Source organism: Symphalangus syndactylus, chromosome 10 (genome assembly GCF_028878055.3).
Source record: "Symphalangus syndactylus isolate Jambi chromosome 10, NHGRI_mSymSyn1-v2.1_pri, whole genome shotgun sequence".
Taxonomy (NCBI): domain Eukaryota; kingdom Metazoa; phylum Chordata; class Mammalia; order Primates; family Hylobatidae; genus Symphalangus; species Symphalangus syndactylus.
Genome location: NC_072432.2, coordinates 56,970,110 through 56,994,167, shown reverse-complemented (window position 1 = coordinate 56,994,167; position 24,058 = coordinate 56,970,110). Strand labels below are relative to the sequence as shown.

Sequence of the window (24,058 nt, the reverse complement as noted above, 5' to 3'; positions counted from 1 at the left end):
AAAGTCAAGTTTAAACAGCTACAAAATTGTTGCTGTGATATTCAAATAGCCTACATTAATTCAGATGCTATAGCCTGAGCAATAACTAATGAACTTTTTTTTTTGAAATTTGTCCCAACAGTCAATGATAGAGATGTGACAAATAGCATTTCCCATTTGTTTAGAGCTCTTGCCGTACAAAAGGGTTATTTCATATTTTATCACATTTAAAAATAGGAAATATAACTCAAACTTTAACTCTCCTTCTTGCACTGTAAGCAATCTAAGCCTTTGTTAAAATCATGAATTAAGAAAGGAGAAATAAAAAGTCATTGGCTTTCAGTCACTATATTTCATTGCAAGGATGGTGCCCTGTATTCAGCCACCATCTGGTGAGCACTTCCCATATGCCAAGGACTATGTCAAACGCTGGCACTGCAACCGCAGTGAACAAGTTACATGTTTCTGTATTTATGAAGCTTACAGAAGCGTGGAGAGACAGATGTTAAACAAAGCAATCAAGGTGTTATAATGATATGACAAGGGTATAAAGGCTGCTATGAGAGCATTATTGTGGGATCTTATTCTAGTCTGTAAGTCATAGCTAGGATGATCATATAATTTACCATCCAAGCTGGAATATATTTCTGAGTGAAATGATGTGTCAATATTAAATATGCTGGTGTAATCTGAACTGTCTCAGTAAATCCAAGATGTAAGTAAACCTAGTTATATCTGATAATCAGTTTGTCTTATCCACAGAAAATATTCATGTAATTTTTATGTCTTATTGTGCCTAATGCAATACTTTGTATATTGCAGACTCTAAATTATACACATGTGAACTAAACATTTTAAAATTATAAACTGGCAAGTAACTTGTAAGCCATATAAAATTATTGCATCCTCTTTATGGATTATGAATAGATGAGACATTGTGTAAATATGTGGTGTATGTGATTACAATGAAGAAAAAGGAAATGAGTTCCTCCTTTCTATCCTATTTTTAGTCCTAGCATTTTGCATCCATTTATAATATTTTACCACACAGCTAATACCACTCAGTGCTTGCACATATTTTAAGGAACATATATACAAAACAATGCATTATTGATACAATACTGTAGCCATATATTTTCCATTTGAGAGTTGGCATCCAAAGATTACCTTTATCTGAACACACTTCGCCCTTTTCTAGTCCTATGCTTTTGCCTGAGGGTTTTATTTCACCTAGGGTGACTTCAACATTTCCTCTTTGCCTAGAAAAGTCCTGTTAATACTTTAAATCCCTTTTCCGCACCTAAAAATTAGAATAAAACCTTGACCACTTTACTGCATAGTGATTGCTCCTCTTTTTGAACACATGCTTGGGAGCCAAATGGCATGGTGGGAAGCATGGGGAAATGAGTTAGAAAGCCCGGACAGGGATGGCTCCAGCACAGGGAGCACTGCTGGGGAAATTATGCAACCTACCTGGGACTCATTTTGTATCTGTAGAGGAGAGAATTAAAATAACTCTAAGTGATATTAAGAATTATTGTTAACATTTCAGGCATGTTAGCCTTATTGTGGTCATGCATTACATGTAATACTTAGGTTTTAGAAATGCAACTAAAATGTATAGATAAAATAATTTTATGTTGGGAATTTGCTTAAAAATAGTGTGGGGATAGCAGGAAATGGTAAAGGGGTATAGATAACGCATAAATTGATCATTGTTGAACTTGCATTATGGGTTCATGATACCATTCTGTCTATTTTTTGATATGTTTAAAATTTTCCATAAGAAAAATACATTTTTAAATGCTCTAAAGTGTTTTTCCAGCTCTATATCTCTAGACTCTATTTTCAATAAATGCTGTATTTATTTAACAGTCAACTATATACTACCTTGTGGTATCTGTTGTCATTTTATAATTTTTGTTAATATTTCATATGAGTATGCTCTATTTCTTTGACTACACTATGACTTTTCTGACAATGGCCTGCCTTTGGTATCACTGAATTTCCTTCATTTTGTCAAGTATATAACCAATAAATATTGAATTGATTAATGAGAAACCCAGGGGGGCAGATTCAAACATGATTTAAAATGAGTGATGGATATAAAATGAGACTTATTTTGAAGAATAACCTAAAACATTTAGAGATTAATATTGACACACACCACTTATAAATTACAACAAATGTTCAGTTAAAGCCACTCTGGAAAAATATGTAGCTAATATATATTTTATGCTTTGAGAGAGGTTTTGTTCAAAAATTTTTTGACTACTAAAGGCATTTTAGAAATAAAGTAGGTAATTGTTCACTATATTGTATGGAAGAAATCCATAAGAGAACTAATCAACTTACTTCCCTAGAAGATGCAGAATTTAAATCAGTCTATTGCTGATATTTATGTACAAACTCTGCACACAAAATATTTAGCCTGCCAGCATCTGCCCCTGCCACAGACCGATTCAGATCAGAAGGCCCTGTTCCTTCCCATGAATTTTAATAGAATGTACTTGCAGCTGAGATCGGCCAGTATTTCCAAGTGGTGATGAATGAGAAAACAGATCGGCCTTGAAGTAACAGAAGGCCAAGTCTTCAAAGGTGGCAGTGGCCTGCCTCCTCCAACATCAGTATACTCACTCTCGATCTATAACCAGGCATGCAACATCATTTTCTTCAGCAATAATGTTAGCTGACCTGACATCATCACTGCAAACAAAAATAGGAAAGTCAATTTTCACTACAATTAGAAATTAAACATCCACTTTTATTAGGGAACGTACTAACTTTGTATGAAAACACAACCATCACTTAAACCTGCCAAAAACTGCTTCTTTTAAACATCATAATTTATATCCCCCCAAAAAAAGATTTGAAATGTGCCCCAGTAGAGGTTATGTACACAGGAATTCAGAGGAGAAGAAGATAATTGCACTGGGAACAGAGAAGAATAAGTGACTACAAATGTTTATGGGATCTCATTCTGAGCTTTGTGGAAGTCAAAATAAAATAGCTCTCCTCTGATCAAAGGAGAACTATTCACTAACAAGAAGGCAAAACTGAAATTAACTTATCAGAGAAATGCATTGGAAAAATGGTCAAGTAATTAGCATAAGATAAACCAATCATTAATAAAATAAAAAAGTAGTTTCAGTGCCATATCATCCAATTAATTAAATACTAAAATACTTTCATTTCAAAGTGTAAAGTGTATATTTTTCCATTAAAATCTCTGAAATTAGAGCATGTCTTAAAATTGATAAATTGTAGTGTAATTAGCAGCATTTTCTTTTTCTTAGATGTATATAAAATAGCAGTGCATCTTATAATTGACATCTTGCAAGTATATATGATCTAATGGCAGCAAATTTAATTACCTAATGAATGCCAATGGGTATCAGGTAAAGTACTTCTTTAGAGACCTTTACTTATATTAGCTTCCTCCCTCTATTAGTTATAAACTAAAAGACACACACAAAAAAGGTACATCCACAAGGCACCCAGTGCTCTGAGATTCATTTAAGGTGACTTGGGAGTACCAAGCATGCCCTGGAGTATGCTTTGGGTCTCTTCTAGGAAATTTCATCAAAAATGTTATTGCACAAAGTATCTTTCCTTTGCCTTCTCTTAGTAATGGGACAGGAAAAGCACCGGCAGCCCATCTCTACTATTTCAAAGACCCCTATCTACCTAGCTCACATTCTGAGACCTTCTGACATAACTCACTGTCCCTCCCAAGTTTATAGGGTCCTTGTTAGACGATATCAGTGAAAACACTTCAGTTTCATGGACGTTTGAGATAGCAGCAGGAAAATTTGTACTTGTATATGTAAAGGTAGAGATAGAGATGGTGGATGTAGAGCCAGACAGATCTAGAAATAGACATAAACATAGACATAGACATAGACACAGACATGATCTTGACTGTGGGCCAACCATTTGATCTGTGAGCTTAGAGAAAGGAAAGGCATATGGTATTCCTTTTGCATGTCAGTATCATGATTTTGACTGAGAATATTCTCTGCAAACATTTTACAAGTATTAGATGTATGTAAATACACTTATGTTTCTTTCATAGTAACTGTGTAAGTGCCATAGATATATTTTTGCACATAAAATTCTGAAAGAACTCCAGGGACTATTTAATGTCAAGTCATGGAAATACACAGAATATAAGGATTACTGAATCATGGTCAGTGGCCCTAAAATGTGATAGCATTAAAAGGCACAAAAATATAAAAATATTTGCCCCCAACTTTCCTTCTCATTGATGCTTTCAGACACCTTTAGGAGTTGAGTGTCTATCTTAAACATAAATTCCCATGCTTTTTTTATGGGAAAACACTGTAATTGGCTAGCCACAACATATAGCATAAATTATTTCAGGCCCAGCAAAACTGAATAACATATTTTCTTTCAAGAGCTATTTTGACTCTATACTGCATTTATAAAGTTCTGTGCACTTTCAAGCTTCAGTTGTTTTGCTTGAAAGTAAGAGAAAACCTGTAAGTGTTAAGAACAAAGACACTGAAGCCCTGGATAATGATATTACATTATTATATTGCATGAATGTATTTATATTCTGTTACAAATAAAAAGAAGAATAATTTTCCTAATATTGAAACAAGTTCATTACCAGCTATAAAGTGGTAAAGAAGAATTCAGCTTATCTTTAAATCCCACTTTTAAATTGCTTACATAATAGCTAAAACTTTATTTTTAGTACTTGGTTTTCTTTAAAAACTAAGAGATTTGTGATTTTTAAAGACTCAAATTTGTCTTCAGGTAATATCTGAACACTTTTTCTTTGCTCTGTACTTATGTAAACCCGATCTACAAATCAGCAGAATTGGGGTTTCATAGGCCAAGGGTAAGAAGATAAATGAACAGGAATACTATTCCTTTTCCAAAAGCATACGGTTGAAACAAATGCATTTAGTCATATGTAAATTTTAACTGATTTCTTAAGTGATTCCAAGTATTAATTTGAAAACATAGATAATTCCAATAAAGTGTGTTGCTCTGACTTTAACTTAATATTTTATAAAGTTATTTATATTTAGGAAAATGCACTCGATCAAACTTGAGGTTTTATGAGTTCCAGGAAATGCAAAGTGTCCCTCGAGCCATTTAATTAACTTTCAAAAATATTTCTTCCATAAATTAGATCAACAGTAAATAAACTCATACCTCAAGACTGAAGGTTGTGGTAAAAATTGCAAATATACTATTTTGAGTTGTTTTTAAAACTTGCAAAACGAGCTGATAAAAATTCTTAAGAAAAATACTACTTTTGACCTGATGATTTAAAAGCACACGAAATATATAAAATTATTTTGTAATTTTTAAAAACGTGAAAACTCTAAAGTAGGCAATATTTCAAACCTTGGAAATATAAAAATCTGCATACAAGGGTAATTTTTCCATTTTTAATCTTTTCTCAGACCCTTTTTTGAAACTAAAAAGTTTAATAGAACACCAATTTCATTTTCACTAGCAAACTTAGGATTTTCCACTTATTTCCTCTGCAAATTAGCATACTCATTTCCTGCATAAAAAATTTTTAAGAAATCACTTCAAAATATTTAATATTAGGATATTTGTTGCCATTAACTTGGTAGCTCAATTTAACAACTCTAAATGATTTTATATAAAAAATAGTCAAAGCATTTTATCCAAAGTATGGCATATAATTCATGAATTCACCTGATAAGAGCTTTTTCTCCAAAGTATTCTCCTTTCTGCAGTGTTTTGATCAGCTGTGGTTGATCATGGCCTTCTGTACTCTGTGTTACTTTTACCTAAACAATGTTAAACAATACAAAGAGAAAGAGACTGAAGAAAAAGGAGAATCTGAACACACATTCATTCAACCAAACCCTCCAGACCTATATAAACTTGGACAAGGAAAAAGACAATACTTTGTTTTAATTTTACAGTAATTAGGACAATTACCTACATTCAGCCCATTTTGATGGATGTGGGAAATCCTATGGTCTAATATTATCAAATAACTACCCACTGTAAGAGGAAATAAACTCCACCTCCTGAAGTTAAATTTTAAATGTGAATCCAGTGATTCCTTCTGAGAGATCCACAAAGCAAACAATAATGGTCTTGTGGGAACTTTTTCTATTTTAAAAAGCCTAATAGAGTTGACAAATTTATCAAAAATAAGGTTGAGTATCAGTAGTTCTGAGTCTGGTATCAATAGATTGGCCGAATCCTGTGCACCTTCTAAAACTGAATGCAAAATGTTGATTGAAGAAGGGTCTACAACTTTCATGGGCATCTCAAAGCAATCTGTTGCCCACAAAGGCTTAAGAACCCCCCACCCAGCAGGGCCAAACAGCAAAAGCCCTGTTTGTGGCTAGAGTTATTCCAGTTCAACATGGTAACAAGTGCTGCTTCAGGCTGAATAGAAATTCTGTTTGGCATTTATGTATGTCACAATGAATTAAAATTTTAAAAATAAAAAATGCAATTTTTTATTAGCAAGAATTATTTCAAAGTATGGGGTCTAGGTTGGGAAAAAATGACAAGAGTAGTTCTGAGTGTTGAAGAGTTTCAGAGGTTTGAAACTATTTTGTTCATGTTTTTCCTTCACTTGGGGCCAAATTCAAAGTTCAACCACAATCCAGTTTACAAATGGCAGTGCCTGACTCCCTGATGGTAAACTCTTCCATATAACATATGTAAAAATCTGAAAGTTTATACACACAGGTGCTCAAGAATTGACCCTTTCCTTCAATATTTCACAAATGCTTTTCATCTCTGAGTAACACTGTTGAGTCAACATTGGAACAACTGGCAACATGTTATCCATTCAATATCTAGGTAAAGAAAAAGACTTATTGTACATGTTAGTATAAATTTTGCATCAGCATCTAAATTCACTTGAGCTGTTTTGTATCAATTGAAATTCTGAGCCATATTGGTTCTATAAGCTTGATACCTAATCATTACTGTCTTCAATTGCTGAATTCATTCTCCACCTGCTACTTGTCATATCTGTTGGATGAGAAAATATTCTAGTACTGATCTTGGAATCTGGGGATGATTGAGAATCACATATTCATAGCCAGAAGGGACCTTATAAATAATCCACCATCTCATATACAATTAAGCTAGGTCTCCCCCCAAAAAATCAAGTGACCTACATAACATCACTAAGAAGTTATTATTTCTTAGGGGGTCCTGTGGCCTCCACTCCAAACCCAGTGTTCAAACAGAATTGCATGGGACTTTACTCATAGAAGCTCCTTTATCTGTCCAAAGTGGAGGACCTATGTTGCAATGCAAAGCATAGTTGAGTTTATGGCAAACTGATTTAAAATAATCTGTATTCAGTAAGCTTTAATTAATAGTTACCTTTCCTTTTGCCAAAATGAAAAAGGTACTTCCTTCCTCGCCCTCTCTAATGATGTAATCTCCTTTGTCATAGTATTCCTGTTGGGATGAGAGAGAAAGAAAATGTAAGATCAAGTAGAGACACATAATTGAAGACATAAAGGAAGCAGAACTCCTTTTGTCTTTGAAATGAGTATTCCACACCTGTTTTAGGGTTTGTTTGGTTGTTTTTTGCCTACTGAAACTGTAAGCTTTTCTTACGTTGCAGTCATAAACTGTAGAAAAGTAAGGAGACTTTTGCTTTATTATCTGCACTTATGTTTTCTTCTTTCACAGAGTAAATTCACCTGGAATACTGAATTTCAGGCACGGGGTCCAAAGATATAAAGAGAAATGAGAGCCAGGCAACTATCACCAGCTTTCACCTGCATAATCTAAATATAAACTGTTTGGTGATCAGCAACATTCTAAAAATTGAGTCTGGGCTCTAGAAAAAGAACAAGTGATTATATAATATCCCCAATGGATATTAGGAAAATTATCCTTAATTTCTAATTCCTTGAAAAGCAACCTCTTGGAAGATTCTACATTCACAGTAGGTAGTGCTGTCATAATGCTATATCCAAAGATTTGTCATCATAAAGCATTGACCCTGGAAATGTTTACTTAATTCTATTATTTAATTTATTAATTAATAAATTTATTTATTAATTATTTATTATAATTAATAATTATAATAAATAATTCTATTATTTAATTTAGATTTATCCTCATGAAACCTCAAATTATTGCATATTTCTTTTTTATTTATTAACATCTGTTTCTCTTGTAAATGTTTATGTGATTAGAAAATTCTTGAGGAGGGAAAAGTAATCTATCCACCTGTCAGACCAAAGGAGCGACTAAATATCTCAGAAAACAAAGGACAGATTAAACTGTCCACCTCTACTTTGCTTTAATTTGATCTTGTCTTAAAGTCATAGAACTAAGATGGATCTCTTAATTATTTATACAAACAAAAGTGGCTTCTTTAATTTTTAAAAAGGCATAACTAACCACATAATTGCTCTCTCTTGTTTTTCTTTTAGACTTGAAAATAAATTCCAAACTAAACTCCTTTTGTATCTGTTGTTTTTCAATACTTTCTTGATCATTTATTCTTAAAACCTATTTACATTTCTGGAATAAATGTTACTCCTAATACTAGTAAACATGCCTTTTATTTTCATAACATTATGTACATTTTATAAGATATGTCAACATCTCATGGAAGGATGTATAATATTTTTGGAGTAAAAAGTACTTTGAAGCCAAACAGGTCTATATTTAAATCCCAGTTTACAATAAGTTTACTTTCCTCAACCCATAAAATTAAAGTAACAACCCTTATCTTCAAAGATTTAGGAAAGCACATTAGTTTTCTATTGCTGCTGTAACAACCACAAACTTGGTGGCTTAGAGCCACACTCTTTTATTATTTACAGTTTCTGTGAGTCAGAAAGTCTAGGCACAGTGTTACTCAATTAGGTTTCTCAGTTAGGGTCTCTCAGGATGGAGCTCAAGGTATCAATAGGGCTTATGTCATTCTGGAAGCTCAGGGGAAAATTCATTTTCAAGGTCATTCAGGTTGCTGGAAGGATTCACCTGCAGGATAAGATCCCATTTCCTTACTAACTGACAGTGGGAACTGCCCGTAAGGTCTCTCCCATCCCTGGAGAGAGCCCCCTCCATCTCACAACCAGTGATGGCATGTTCATTTCTTACCCTCACAGTGTCTCTGGATTCCACTTCTGCTGCATCTCTCTGACCCCAACCAGAAATAATTCTATGCTCATGCAACTATATTCAATAGTTCATTCACCTAGCCAATTCATGATAATCTAGTTTAAAGCCCCAAACTTTAAGCATACCATTAAAGTCCCTTTTGCCACGTAATATAACGTATTCATACATTCCAGGGATTAGATCTGGATATCTGGAAGGGGGGCTGGGGAAGGGGACCATTCTACCTACCACAATAAGCCAATGAAAGGCAATGTTGCCTGAAATAGTAGGCGCATATAAAATATAGTAAATGCACAATTAATTGTTGCCATGCTAAGAAGGAGGATGATAATGATTTGCTCAGCTGTTTCCTACATCTTCTGGACCTCTGTTTCCTTTTCTGTAAAATTAAGGTTATATTTACCACTACACCTAATGTTGTTTGAGGACTAGTTAAGACGGTGTATCTGAAGTACCTGATGGAATGTTTAGTGCACACCACGTACCCGGTGTTAATCTTGTGAAAGAGGCTGTGAGCTGGTCACAAAAGTCTTCCAGAGGAATATATGACTGTCCAGGTAAGTTACACTTGCCAGCCTTCCTGCTGTTAGCTATGGTCATGTGATGAACTTTTATCTAAAAGAATCTGAGTGGAAGTGATCTGTGACAATTCCACACCAAGCCCATGCATACTTTCATGCATGTGTCTTTATACTTTTTCCCCAATTATAATGGCATGGCCCACACAAACCTGGAAAACCACATGTTGAAAATGGCAGAGTAGACATCAGCTTGGATTCCTGAATGACTGTGTGGAGCCAATTGGGACTATCTTCCCTGGACAGTTATGTTAACAAGTGACAAACTTCTGTTTTATTTAAGCCATGATATTTGGCATTTCTTTGCCTCATAGTTTGCTTACTCAAACCCTTCATCCCTTCCCAATTTTAGCTTTATCACAAACCTTGACTATATGCAGCGTGATTTTGCAGTGGAGATGACTATGACCCTTACAGGATGATCCTGATCCCCCACACAGTCCAGCTGTCTTCACCATGTAGCTAACATTCAATGTTCTTTGCTACAGCTGCTGGGATTGTGTTCGAAGTTCCTATTTCAGACAGTCTGCTCTTCAAGCTCTCCTGTTCCCATCACAATTTTAGTCCTCATTACCCACATGGAGCAGAAGAAACACGGAGAATTTCTGAAATGCTGTTAGGCTGTTCTTCAGTTATTATAAAGCCTTTGATGTGTGCAGAGGTGTGGCTTTAATTCCTGACAACCAAATAACTTCAAAGGGGGAAAAGCTTGAAAGGGGACACTGAGGAAGACCTTTGTTATTTTTTAAGGGACAACCTTCCCAGTGGTATTTTCCTCCGTGGATGATTCTTTGTCACCCAAAACCATGGGAAGAAGATAAATAATACCTCCCAGTGTGTTGACAGTAACTTCATAGATCAGAAAAGGCTGTGGAAATAGGTCAGACGAAAAATATATAGTGGTAAGTACTGACTGTGATGCTAGACTGCCCAGTGTTTGTCAACTGGGGAGTGCAACCAGTCAAGCCAGGGTAGTCACTGAGACCAAAAAGAGAAATGCAAATAGTGTGGTTATTGTCCTTGTGGTTACATTGCAAAGGTGTCCCTTAGAGGACCAAGAAGCCATAGACCCTATCCTGCAGAACAATGGTTTTCAAGCATGTTTTAACTCTGACCAACAGTAAGAAATACATTCTGCATGTACTCCCAATACACACACAAGAGCAGGTACACATATTTATACAAAATTGAAACATTTTTCAAAATAATATTTATACTTACTATTCTGATTTTTTAAATGCACCTCTAAATTGGTTTCATAACCTGGTAATGAGTTGTAACCCATTTTTACTGTAAACAAAATGTTCATTCTGTGATAATCTAGCAAAATGCTAGAGCCTGAGTACCTGTAAATACAATATATAAAACCAGAAGGAAATTCCAAAGTGACAGAGGACAAAGACAAAGAAGGAAGGCAATGACTTCCTTAGAGTCTTTAATTTGCAGCTAGAAAATCTTCTTTATGAGTATCTTGCAAAAAGCAAATGAAATCTTCATTAAAAAGAAGTATTAGGAGTACTGATGATATACAACCAGATGTATAGCACACACACACATACACACACCATTATGTGACTATGTACTCAAGTGTGTGGGTTAAAAAATTGTTTACAGTTAGTTATTTATGTTGTTACTAGTTAATCTTTGTTTTCCAAGTACAAGAGTTTAGAACACCTCAGAAATTTTAAGGCAAGCACACCTTGATCAGGTGGGCCCAGTCAGCCATTCGGACATGTAGCACCTGATTGATTATTTTCAAAGAACCAGATACTACAAAATGAAAAACAACAGAAGTTATTCCTATTTGGGTGAGCCAATCATATAGAATTCTATGATTTAAATGTTGAAAGAGCTCATAGAGATATGGCCCACCACTCCATTATTTTGTAGATGAAGAGATGATATGCTAAAGCCCACCACAATTCATTGACAGCTGGTAGAGTGACAGAGGCAGAACCACAAGCCCTAATCTCCAGACTTTGGACTAGTGAACTTTCTAGAACACCTGGCTGCCCCACCTTTAGCTCAATGGTTCATAAACTGTAGCAAAATCTACAATTATTTCAACTTTCTTATGGCTCTGGATTTAACCATTAAGATGACAGGAAAACAAAATCCTGGTTTATGCAAGTGTTGGTAAGGACTACAAGAAAGACTAGACTTTAAAAAAGTGACTAAAATGGAAAATTCCCAAAGAAAGAGGCAGACGGTTGCAAACTCTAAACATTCATAACTAAATCAGTGCCTCTTAGACTTTAATAAGCATAAAAATCCCACCATTAGAGTGTTAGGTGTGGATTTGGGGGCCCCAACTTGAGTTTCTGATTCAGTAAATGTGGGGTGGTGCCTGGGAATATGCCTTCTCATCGGCACCACAGGCAATCTGACTAAGGGCAAAGGTGCTCCACACTACACCCTCATCCCAGCCTCATACACCTCAGCTTTGTGAAAGATAGCAGTTTAGAGTCACAGTGCAAAAGGCCACTGGGTCAAATACCAAAGCACTGTGACTAACAGGTGACTTTATGATGAATCACAATGTTTGTAGTTCAGGAGGATGTCACAGTCAAATCTCATGCTTAGTGGATTCATCACCATGTGTGGGGGCAGAAACTACTTCCACTCTTATCTTTCATACTGCGTAACTGCCAGGTGCATAAGTCACATTATTATTTTCATTGTCGTTAATCTGTACACTCTGTTCTGAATCTGTATCATGCTTTACAGTTCTCATTAGTTAACTCTTAATGAATTCTAGTATGTTGGTGTTATGCCTACCCTCGTTTTCTTATCAGAACACAAGAAGAGGCTTAAAGGCAATGGCTGCCTGTATAAATGTTCTGAGTGATTTAAGCTAAAGCAAGAAATGCCATTGGAACATTGCACAATCAGGGCCATTTGTTCTAGGAGTTCAACCGTCTAAGTTTCAACAAATACATCAGATCAACTACTTAGTGATGGGAAATTCTGATTCTCCCTTCCCTACCCCCTGCTACATGCAAAACTCCCAAATCAACTCCCAAACTGCATGACAGATTTAGATTGTCTTTTTCAAAGATTATGGGGACAGTTTGTGGGACAGCTGGTCCTAGAACTCTGGACACCGTCGAAACTGATGCAGTAGTGATTGGCTGTTGTCAGGACCAAGTTGATGGGTCATTCGTCCAAGCTACACTGGTAAATCACATGCATTTCCTAGTGCTAAATAGATCCCATTAGTCCCTTGTTAATCACTTTCACATTTGAGAATTTTCACACATCACAGAGACACATTTGTTTGCCAGGTATGAATAAAGAGCCCTTTGTAAACTGCTGCCGTCTGCAAATGCTGAGACACAGCAAATCCTTTCCAAGGTGTTTGAAAAGATGAGTTTTTCAAATTTGAATTGTGTGTTAATTATTACTGGATTTGAGCCCCCATCTATATATTCTGTAGCAATTGCCTGTGGCTGCTATAAATATGTCTAATTTACCATTTATTTTTAATGATACTAAATTTTCATATTTGCTGTCAACATAGAAATCCCCTCTGGTGAATCTACTCTATTAGTATTATATTAAAAACAGATTTCCTTGGTTAACAAAAAAAACTAGGGCCTCTCCAGCATTAAATAAAAAAAAAAACACCCTTAGAAATTAGGATGAATTATTAATTTGTAACATCTGTGACTGGGTTATGTTACAATGGGAGACTCTCCAGAGATGCAGGGTAAGCAATCTTCTTGAAAATGACTTCATATCTGAACCCCCTGGGGCCACAAGGCCAGGCACTGTGTCATCATGGTCTGTCCTTGATAAACTGCTGGATGGGTTCCATGAATTGTAAATGGAAACACTGCTGGTGTCACTTACACTTAAGGATAAAATGGTCCCTACTCCCTGCTTGACAGATATTAGTTACAATGTATATTGTGATTGACAGAGGCATGAATCTGTCAACAATCAGCCTTGTAGGGTTTTTGGGGGTTTTTTTCCTCCCACCGAGAACAGCTTTACAAAAGCTTAAATTCTATATGTGACTCCTTTACTATTCCTTACCTCCTTTAAATTCCATAAAAGCCATCTGGGTTTCAACGAAATTGACCCCCCAAAAAGTTAAAGAACGTATTTGCTTTGAATTTTAATCTCTGAAATCTGAAGACATTTTCACAAAATGCATATCGTTAGAATCCAAGGTACATGTCGTAAAAGCATTATTCATGAAAAGACTTGACTCGTCTTGGACTAGAACCAACCATCTGGGTGATGCCTAAAATGAGTTTTTGAACACATTCCAATATGCCGTTTCCCCCTAGATGTTAAAATAGATAAAGTGCTTCTTAAGTACAGTTTTTAAAATGTGTTTTTGTGGCCTAGAGTGTTCAAGTAGAAAGTGTTTCACAGCCTGACTCAGAGGCTTGCCACCAAAAGGACCAACACACCCTTTCTCTGCTCCATTTCTTAATTATGCATCAGTGACTCCTTTATACTATGAAAACTCTGTAAGGGATTGTGATGTTAATTGTAGAAAATCAAATGCTTCTTGAGTAAGGCAGGTTTGTTTTATGAGATATACTAAAAAGATTAAAATATGTAAATCAAATTTCACTTTACACATGCAAATCCGATTTCCTTTTATACATGTAAAGAATTTAAAGCTTTCTCCATCCCTTAACACAGCATGAGTTGGCTTAAGATTTTTCACCATAGAAAAAGGCTCTCAGTCTCTGTAGACTGGTGCTCTGACATCTTTTTCTTGTTTATTTATGGTGTTAATAATATAAGTACATTGTAATATCTTCTCATGAAATTTATTTTTTACTTCAAAATTTCTTACCACTTCCAAGCAGTCAATGATCTTGGTTAATTTATCTTCAGGTAAATTCTTCAGCAAGGATACACTTCAAAATTAAAAAGAAACCTTTAATTACCTTCCTGAATTAAACTATAAATATACACATATGCAGATTCTAAAACCTTTACATACATTTTAAAAAATATAATGCACTTTGATTCTTCCAAAGTAAATGTCCAAATAACTGCAAACACATCAATGACTGAATTTCATATACCCTGGAAATTATAGATATATAATCACAGACATGTGCCACAGGCAAATAAATGAAAATAGTAAGATACCAGACAGGGGGAAAAGTCACATTTTGTCTATTTGGTAAAAATAAATTTACATTTGTTGTTGGTTTTCACAGTGAATCGCATTTGGAAGTTTGTTCCTCTCCACTTCTCAATATCTGTTTTATTAGTTTGTGCGAGGAGCTCTGCTTCCAGTGGAGAATCAGATTTTTGTCTAAATCCTTATAATTAAGTAAGGACTGAATCCGGGGTTGGGAGGGAACAAGGGAATTGACATTGAAATGATCTCTGATTATTAGTCATACTGTACTGTCTTTTAAAATTAATGATAGCCAGAGGCACGGATGAACTTCAAAAATAATTAAATCAAGCTACAGGCAAAATTATAAACAACACCAAGGGAATGATCACTAAAATTCAGAATGCAGATACCCTCAAGGAGAAGAGAAGGAAGAGGCTGGAAATAACATGGGGAAGTACATAAGAACTTCAACAACTGCTTTCTCTTCCTTAGGTTGGGCAGTAGCTTCACGGGTGTTCATTTTGTTATGATGTCTTATAACTTACATATGTACTATATATCACATAGAATATCACATACTTCATAATAAAAAATGTAAATAAAAAACATACTGTATATTATGAAACAAAGAGAAATGTATTCCCCTAATATATCTCACTATAGATGAAATGGTAAAAGAGTCATCAGAACTTGTTATTAACACAGACTATCATGAAGGTTTTACTTCTGGTCCAAACAGGGATCTATAACATTAGTGAAAATTAACTGTTATAAACCTAGCACCTTTGGAGGTTGGTGGCAAAAGAGATATAAGAAAAAATATTTTCTCTGTCTCCCCTCTATGAAGGCAAGAATCGGGTTTATCTTGTTAACCACTAAATCAACAATATTTAGTGCCTGCTAATAAGTATTAGTTGAATGAAGGAAATAACCAAAGGAGGGAAGGAAAGAATGAATATTCACTAGTAGATTATCTGAGCTTTTTCCATTAAGAACATACTAGACTCCAAGGTAATTAACTGCTATGCCTAGTTCACGTTTAATCTCAGACATTCAAACACAACCCAGGCACACTGGTTTTTTTAAGTACCTCTTTTTGGCCCTTACATAAGTGTGGCTTATCAGCTTAAATGCTAACCTGTGTTGCTCAGTTGGTGGATTTTGAGATCACCTAGATTCAAGTGGGCCCCACAATATGATAGCTAATGCATTGGCTGGAAAATAGGTAGAGAACCTGCTTGTCATTATTGCAGCTCTCTGCCAGGAGACATTATTGTCTCTGGGAGAACAAATCAGTAAGATTCTAGATGAGAAGTCTTATTCAATGTTTATTGAGCTTACACTATAAGCTAAGCACTATATGGCCCTAAAATCATTAGCTTTGAAGGATTCTCATGCTAGAAAAAAATTACCATAAGAAGAACTTATAATTTATTTTTGGAAATCATGTGGTACATTATTATTATTTTTATTACATATCATAGATAACATTTCATTATAGAATGTATTGCAGCTTCAGAAACTTGCAAAACTCCCACTAAAGATACAGAAATTGTTTAAATAAATAACTTACACTTCCAAATAAAGTTTTAATGTGGGACTAGTTTTTTTCACTTACATAGACATTTATTTCCTTATAAATTGATTCATCCAAGGTGTTGAGGTACAGAATAGTTCACAAAATGAGTGTGTTCCAAGTCCCTGTCATCATGACAAGTATAGTAACATTTTTAGCAAGTCAATTTGCTACAAATAATAGTAATTTGGAAGATGGTATGACTATGCAAATAAGAAAGTCTCAGGTAAAGCAAATAAGGATAGTAAACTTAATTTTAGTACCATTCTAAGCAAAGTACTTTTAGAAAGCTTGTCTTTTGGCTAACCACTTTCATATTTCAAATGCCTTTCAAAGCCAACTGAGCAACCCAATTAATAGTTTAGGTTTTTTGCACATTTTTCTATGCTGTACACTATCACTCCATCAATACAAGGGCAAAAACTAGCAGGAGAAGTAAATAGTATACAAGGATAATAGAAATTAAATATAGTTTTTGGTGTGCACTGGCATAAACTGCAAGCAATGTTCCTTTGGTTTAGTCATGTGGAAAATGCTTAAATGGGAGTAGCTATAGTAGAATAATTATTCTGATAAAATCAATATATTCACAATATGGTGACTCCACTGTCTTCGCTGTCTCCCAATGTATTATTCTTACCTTCTGAGGAAGTTTCTGTATTGTTCATCTCTAGCTTGGGCTGTTCTCCTCATTATATTCTGGAATACCTCTCGATCTAATGCCCATGTTTTAACATTGGTAATAGCTTTAGAAAAATCAAGAAAACAATAAAACATTTAGTACAACATTGTGAAAACATTCCAAAGTACAAATCGATGGATTTGTTATATGTTCTTATAAAATGGTACTTCTTGGAAAATGCATTATTCAAACATACAAATGAAGGAGACAGCAAAGTAAATAGTGAGCAATTTTATAAATCATTTTGGCTTTGAAATACACTATTATTTGGAAATGACTAGCAAAAAATTTCCTTTCTAATTATGTTATAGTTAGGATGATATTCAAATTAGTTTGCAATTCCCAATTATGCACTAGATCATCAGGATGTGCTCTAGATTTCTGCTGTGATACAAGAGAAAGGCGGTCAATTTGTAGCTAATCTGGAGAGTGAAGTCACAAAGAGATAATTGAAAGTTAAAGATATCTCTGTGTGTGTGTGTGTGTGTGTTTTTATGTGTCTTTTTATGTTGTTCTGACACTGTTGCTAAAGAAGCTACATATTATTTAAGAATCTCTACAGTTACTTTTGTGTAAAATGCCTACAAATTATTTGAAAGAGACTATGAAAGAAAGTTTTTGAGATAATATTTTTACAGTAAAGACTTAAGGGTAAGTATAAAATTTAAAAAGAAAGTGGGCAAGAAGTGGTGGCTCTAAAAAATCTAGATGAAATTGTGGTTGTACAATTTTTTAAAAAAGAGTAACAAAGCCTCTAAAATTGATCAAAACCCAAAGCTCTGGATTACCAAACTTTACATTGGAATCATCTTGATATTCTTGTTAGAAATACAAGATCCCTGGGATCCACTGCCAGAGACTCTGATTCAGGTTTGCAGTAGAGACCCAGAATCTGCATTTTTATCAAATACCTCAGCAGGGCTAACACATATAACCCAGTCCCAAACACTGAAAAACATCATATCTATGTAATTCAGAAGGAAACCCAAGATTGCCTTAAAGTCAATAAAACATAAATCTAAAGAAAAGCAAATAAAGTAATCCCAAAAGTCATTCATGAAAACTCTAATTACTCTAATTCATATTCCTTTTGATATAGATACATTTTCGCTGGTTTAATTAATTTCTCTGGCTAATAATATGGTCACAATCTCGTTGAGACTAGCTAGAAAGCAAACATTCTGGATGAGCCAAAGGCATGTGTGTATGTAGTAAAAAGTAAAGTGGCAATTAAAGCAAATATTGGAATCAGTCAGCTTAAAGCCATTGTTTTTGGCAGAACAAACCTTTTCACTTTTATTTTTAATTTAATTTAATTTTAATTTCCAGGATACATGTGCAGGACATGCAGGTTTGTTTCACAGATAAACGTGTGCCGTGGTGCTTTGCTGCAACCATCAACCTAACACCTAGGTATTTAGCCCCGCATACATTAGCTATTTATCCTGATGCTCTCCCTCCCCCACCCCTCCCCATCAGGCTCCAGTGTGTGTTGTTCCCCTCCCTGTGTCCATGTGTTCTCACTGTCCAATGCCCACTTATAAGTGAGAACATGCAGTGTTTGGTTTTCTGTTCCTGTGTTAGTTTGCTGAGGATAATAGCTTCTAGCTCCATCTATGTCCCTGCAAAGGACATAATCTTGTTCCTTTTTATGGCTGTGTAGCATTCCATAATGTATACATACCACATTTTCTTTACCCAGTCTATCACTGATGGTCATTTGGATTGATTCCATGTCTTTACCATTGTGAATAGTTAAAAGCCATTTTACATTTTATACACAGGTATCCAGAACGTTCTTTCTAGCTTAAATTATATAGGTAAGTGCTTCAGTATAAATCCCTGAATAGGCACAGCATTTCTATTATAAGAACATATAAGGTAAAATGGGAAACAAAAAGACTCTGGATCAGGGTGCAAATGTGACTGGACTAGATTATCTCTAACATGCCACAACAATTCAAAGATGGAGCATTTCCTCTTTTATTACCTTTCACAGAGGCAGTCCTTGTACAGTTGTATAAAATGGCAAGCTCCCCAAATGTGGTCCACATAGGGATGGAGGACAGCAATTTCTCCCCTTGGAACACCTCTAGTCGACCCTCTATCAAGTAGAATTTTAAAAAACACACACACAAATAATCAAAATCCGTGTAGATGCTATAAATTAGAAAAATAAAACAATCATAAAGCACACAAAGTATACAGGTAAGATATTTTATGATTCTCATTATAATATACCGGTTAAAAGTGTAAAAGTGCAGACTGAAATCACCTCTGCCACTTACTATTAGCTGGGTTGCCTTGAGAAACTTACTCTATCTGTCTGAAGTTCCTCATCAACAATGAGGATAATTATTATTATTATTATTATTATTATTATTTTACAGTGGCGAGAATGAAATAAGTTAATCTAGGTAAGGAATTTAGAACAATGGCTAGTGCATAGTAAATGCTACGTGTTAGCTATTATTAATATTATTATTTTTACAATGTTATTTTCCTGAAGCAGTGGATGGCAAGTGTTTTGCTTAAAATTCATTATAACCTATGAGAAATGTAATACATGAAACTATTTCTCTTTTATGAGGGGCTCAACAATCACTGTGTGTCTTAAAAACACAGAGAAATTGTTCACAATGATGGAATGACCACCCGTCATAACCAGTAAGTAGATCAGCGCTGGAATCAGACTGCCTGGCTGTGTCCTGATTCAACTCAGTTTTGCCTATGTGACCTTGGGCAAGTTACTTCATGGTGCCTCAATTGTTATCTAACCTCTAATTTATTTAAATGTAATACATATTAGTTACAAATGAAAATCACTAAGAAGAGTGTTTGGCACTTATTCCCCGGGCAAAGATCGGAGGAAGGAAGAGGCAGAACTTTGCATCCCCTTCACTATTTTTTTTTGCCTTGGTAGCTTTACTCTTCTTTTGCTTTGAACAAATACAAACAAAACCTTAACCAACTAAAAGCATAAGCAAAAAAGATCTAAGTTCTTAGAGGAAAAAAACATGATGGGGCAATGTCTCCTTTCCTTAAAGAATTAGTTTTTCCTTTTCCTAATTCACTGCTAAGTAGCTCTGTATCATCTCTGTCCATCCCTTCATTCAGCAAAACTGATCTAGTACCTATGTTGTGCTGGGAACTGTTCCAAGTGCCAGAGCCACAGAGGGGACAAAAGAGAAACTATACTTAGTCTGATAGAATTTATATTAGCAAGAAAAAAAAAAAAACACTCAGTTTTGCCTCCAAATCCTACAGGTTAGACATGCAATTTAAAATTTCTCATTAGCTAAATTCTATTCTATCAAAGCCACTTAGTGGTAGTGTCCAGTTGATATCATGAATCTTAATGCATTTCAAGTTTTTATCTTGAAATTGGTTATGGCTCATTGTACCTGAGCAATGCTGAAGAATTATATGGAATAACAAAAGTTTAAGCTAAATATGCTTTTACTCTTTGCTATTCATGCTGTGTTTCATGAAGGGAATATTTTAAATTATCAAATTAATTTGCTCAACCAGATAATTAAACCAGGCAATTCAGTCCTTGGGTGACACTGTAATTAATTCAAATAAGAAACCGTCCAATTTTCATTTCCATGTGTGCCATAACTCTGATCTCAATAGCTGTTTGGATACTGACTTCTGTTCAACCTCTTCTCTCCCTGAGCCTTCCATCAGAACTACTTGGGAAGGAACGAGATAGGCTAACATCAGTTTCTCATCCTCTCCTAGGAGGTTTCATAAATATTTGTTGACTTAATGACCTATCTTCTCTTGCTGCAATACTCTAGTGTTGCTAAAGCAGAAGTTAAAGTGGGTAAGAGAAAAGTTGCAAGAGGGAAAAGTTGTCCCTAAAAAATTGAAGGCTGGCTAAATTAAGACTATAACTCATTAATTAAGTAGAATGACTCCTTGGGAATGACTGTATAATTTTAAAGGTGCCTACAAAGATATATACGGCAAATAATAATCATAAAATTGGCATGTTCAAATAATCAAAGTATATAAAACAATCTTTTATATACTATAAATAGAATAATACATGTTTATTAATTTGTTTAGATAGACAACTTCTGCCTCACACTTAAGGCCCCAAAGGAATAAGAATAAAAGCATTACTTAGATTATCAGGAACTACAATGCCAAATAGAAAGCATTCCTCCATTCATCACTCCTTCTGGGTAAGCCAGTTTTAACTTTTTCCCCTAAAACTCAAAAAGTTGTGCCAGAATGTGACAAAATGTTCTATAACTTTAATCCCTGTTTAGATAATTTTTTGCTTCTATATACAAAAGACAAAAAAAAATTGAGTAGTCATTATAAGATCTATACGTCACAAAAATAAATCATTTGCCTATCTAACCATTATAATCTTCCCAACATGTAAGCATGTTCAGATTACCACAGATGAAGGAAAACATTTAAATGATTCTAAAAACACTGGTTTTAATTGTAAGACATGTCATTTGATTTGTGTGTTGGTCAAAGGTACCTAAATTATCTTTTTAAATCATTGGTATAAAACCAAAACATTTTCCAGAACCACAATATTAATTGTTTTCTTTTTTCCTAGTGCATTTCTTAAAATGTTAACTTCAGCAGCAGTATTTTGAATAAAAACACTTTTTGAGCGAGTGGTAGTGTGATTAGAAGTGTGGATTCTTAAGTCAAATTGCCTAAGTGTGCATTTTACTTCCACTGCTTATGATCTGTGTGGCGTTACCCTCTCTGAGACATAGTCCATGTTAGTAACATGGAGAAAATAGAACTTGCCTTACAGGTTGGTGAGAAGATAAAATGAGATCTCTCTATCAACTGCTCAATAGGATGCCTGATATATAGAAATCATTCAGCACATATTAAATATTATCATCATCATGATTAGATCAATAATTTTGCTATTTCATGAATTCAATATGTTATGTTTTCTACAAATAGAGCAACTAGTTTTATGTTTTTATAAATGTTTGCAGAAAATCATAACAGGCAAAATATTTATAATAACTGGAAAAATCTGTGAAACCCACCTGCCAGCACAAAGATATGGTTTCCTGGTTCTCCTTGCTTAATTATGTAACTCCCTTGCTGATAGTTTCTCCCATACATGCATTCCACCATGTCTTTGATCTGCTGAGGATCCAGTCTTTTCAGAAACTGATTTTTATTAAGGGCATCTGTAATGAGCTTCTTCTCACTGTTATAATGGAAAAGAGATGTACTTACAATTAATGAAAATCATGTTTTACTATTTAGATATACTTTATTCTGATTCTTGATAATATTACCTACAAACTTATAACTTTCTAGCAAGAACAATCTTTTTCCAACCCCACCAAACATTTCACCCTTATAACTACCATAGCTTACATGAAAAACCTATGAAAATATTTTTGAATATTATTCTGATAGTCATTATGACACCAATATTATCGTTCCTAATTGCCATCACCACAAATGTAGCATTTCTCAAGATCCATAGATGCACTACTAATGGACTCATGTTTTAGATGGAAAGCAAATCTCATGGATATAAAGGAGTTGTATTTAAGGGATTACAACACAGTCTTCATTCAATGATGTATTCGTGTATGCATAGTGCCTATAGTTGTAGTTATTTTATATTTTATTTAATCCTTGTTACCATATTATGAGATAATTACTATTCCTATTTTAGGAAGAAGTAGACTAAGAGGTAAGAAGCAACTAATTCTTCATGGGATTTAAAACTAAGTAGGTGAATCTGAAGTCTGGGCTGCTTCCATTCCATCCCATTGTCTCTTCTGAGGGAGAAAGCTTCTAAGAGCAAAAGCCCTTGGGGCTTGGTAAGTTTGATCAGACATAGGTGGTGACAGTGATAGTCTAGGTTTGACTAGGTTTTACTCTAGGTATGTGTGGACTAGACAGAACTAACATTTCCAATCTCACAGTCCATTCATTCCTCAAATCCAAGTTCTATTTGCTGATAATCCTATAATGCTCTGCTTTATTCTGGAAAAGATGTAGCTCAAGATAGTTACCCAATTTGCATTAACATAAATTTAAAATGTTTTAATGAAAATTCTTCATATGTAGATGTCATAAAATTATTGTGCTGAAAGATGCTCTATGAGCTAAGTCAGATCTGCACAATATATTTACTCTCGATCATAAAACTCAGCATGATTTTTTAAATACATTTTTCCGTATCTTTCATTCAAACCCTCTCCAATCACCATTTGGAAACCGGTGATCTTTTTCTACACAAAAAGTTCTCAAACAAAAGGTAAGACTTCATGAAATTAAATAATTCTTTCATGACTCTATCCATCAGATCTTTAGGCTACATGAAGAAAACAGAATGAAGTCTTACACAAATAAATTTCTTCTTCCCTACAGTGACTCAAAGCTATTCAAATTCTTTGAGTGCCTTGAGAAGTTCCATCTAATCTATTACCAAATCTTATCAATTTGTTTTAAAAAGTATCACTGTTATCCATTTTATTTCCCATTTTCAAGGATGGCACCGCAGTCCAAGAACAAATCTTAGGTCTGGACAACTTTAAAAGTTTATTTTCTTGGACTTAAGCTTCCAGCCTATTTTCCCTAAAATCCATCTGTACTATATCATCAGATTATTCTTGCTAAAAAAAATTTAAAAATGGATTTCATGCTCATCCCATTCATTTTTATCCACTAAAGCCAACTCACTTAATATATATTGAGAACTTATCTTTGCTAGGTAATTCTCTTAGTACAACTGGTAGAACTGTGAACAATATCAAGAAGCTCCAGCTTTCACAGACTTTATATGTTAGTATAATATTCCAGTGTTCCCTCAATGCCCACATATACCAATTTTCCAAAGTATGTTCCAAGAACACTGTTTCTTTATAAGCAAAAGTGTGCTAAGTTTAAGCAACTTTGGAAATTTACAATGCACACTTTAAAGATTCAAAAAAGTCTTGCTGTAAACAAATCTCTTTAAACCAGTATTTCTCAAGCTTCAATGTCCTCTTTATTTATTT

At 34.5% G+C, this 24,058-nt stretch overlaps 1 protein-coding gene across 3 annotated transcripts in view; it reads right to left on the bottom strand.

Annotated features, from left to right (window-relative positions):
* The window catches only part of PRKG2 (protein kinase cGMP-dependent 2), a 117,950-nt gene that overhangs the window by 57,437 nt on the left and 36,455 nt on the right, over positions 1 to 24,058 (bottom strand). For all 3 annotated transcript variants that reach the window (XM_055297195.2, XM_055297197.2, XM_055297194.2), the window contains exons 3-9: positions 22,082 to 22,248; positions 19,033 to 19,146; positions 17,001 to 17,106; positions 14,506 to 14,569; positions 7,348 to 7,425; positions 5,683 to 5,777; positions 2,617 to 2,685 (exon numbers count right to left, since the gene is read on the bottom strand). In XM_055297195.2, coding sequence (XP_055153170.1) covers positions 2,617 to 2,685; positions 5,683 to 5,777; positions 7,348 to 7,425; positions 14,506 to 14,569; positions 17,001 to 17,106; positions 19,033 to 19,146; positions 22,082 to 22,248 — 693 coding nt within the window. The remainder of the gene's footprint in view (positions 1 to 2,616; positions 2,686 to 5,682; positions 5,778 to 7,347; positions 7,426 to 14,505; positions 14,570 to 17,000; positions 17,107 to 19,032; positions 19,147 to 22,081; positions 22,249 to 24,058) is intronic.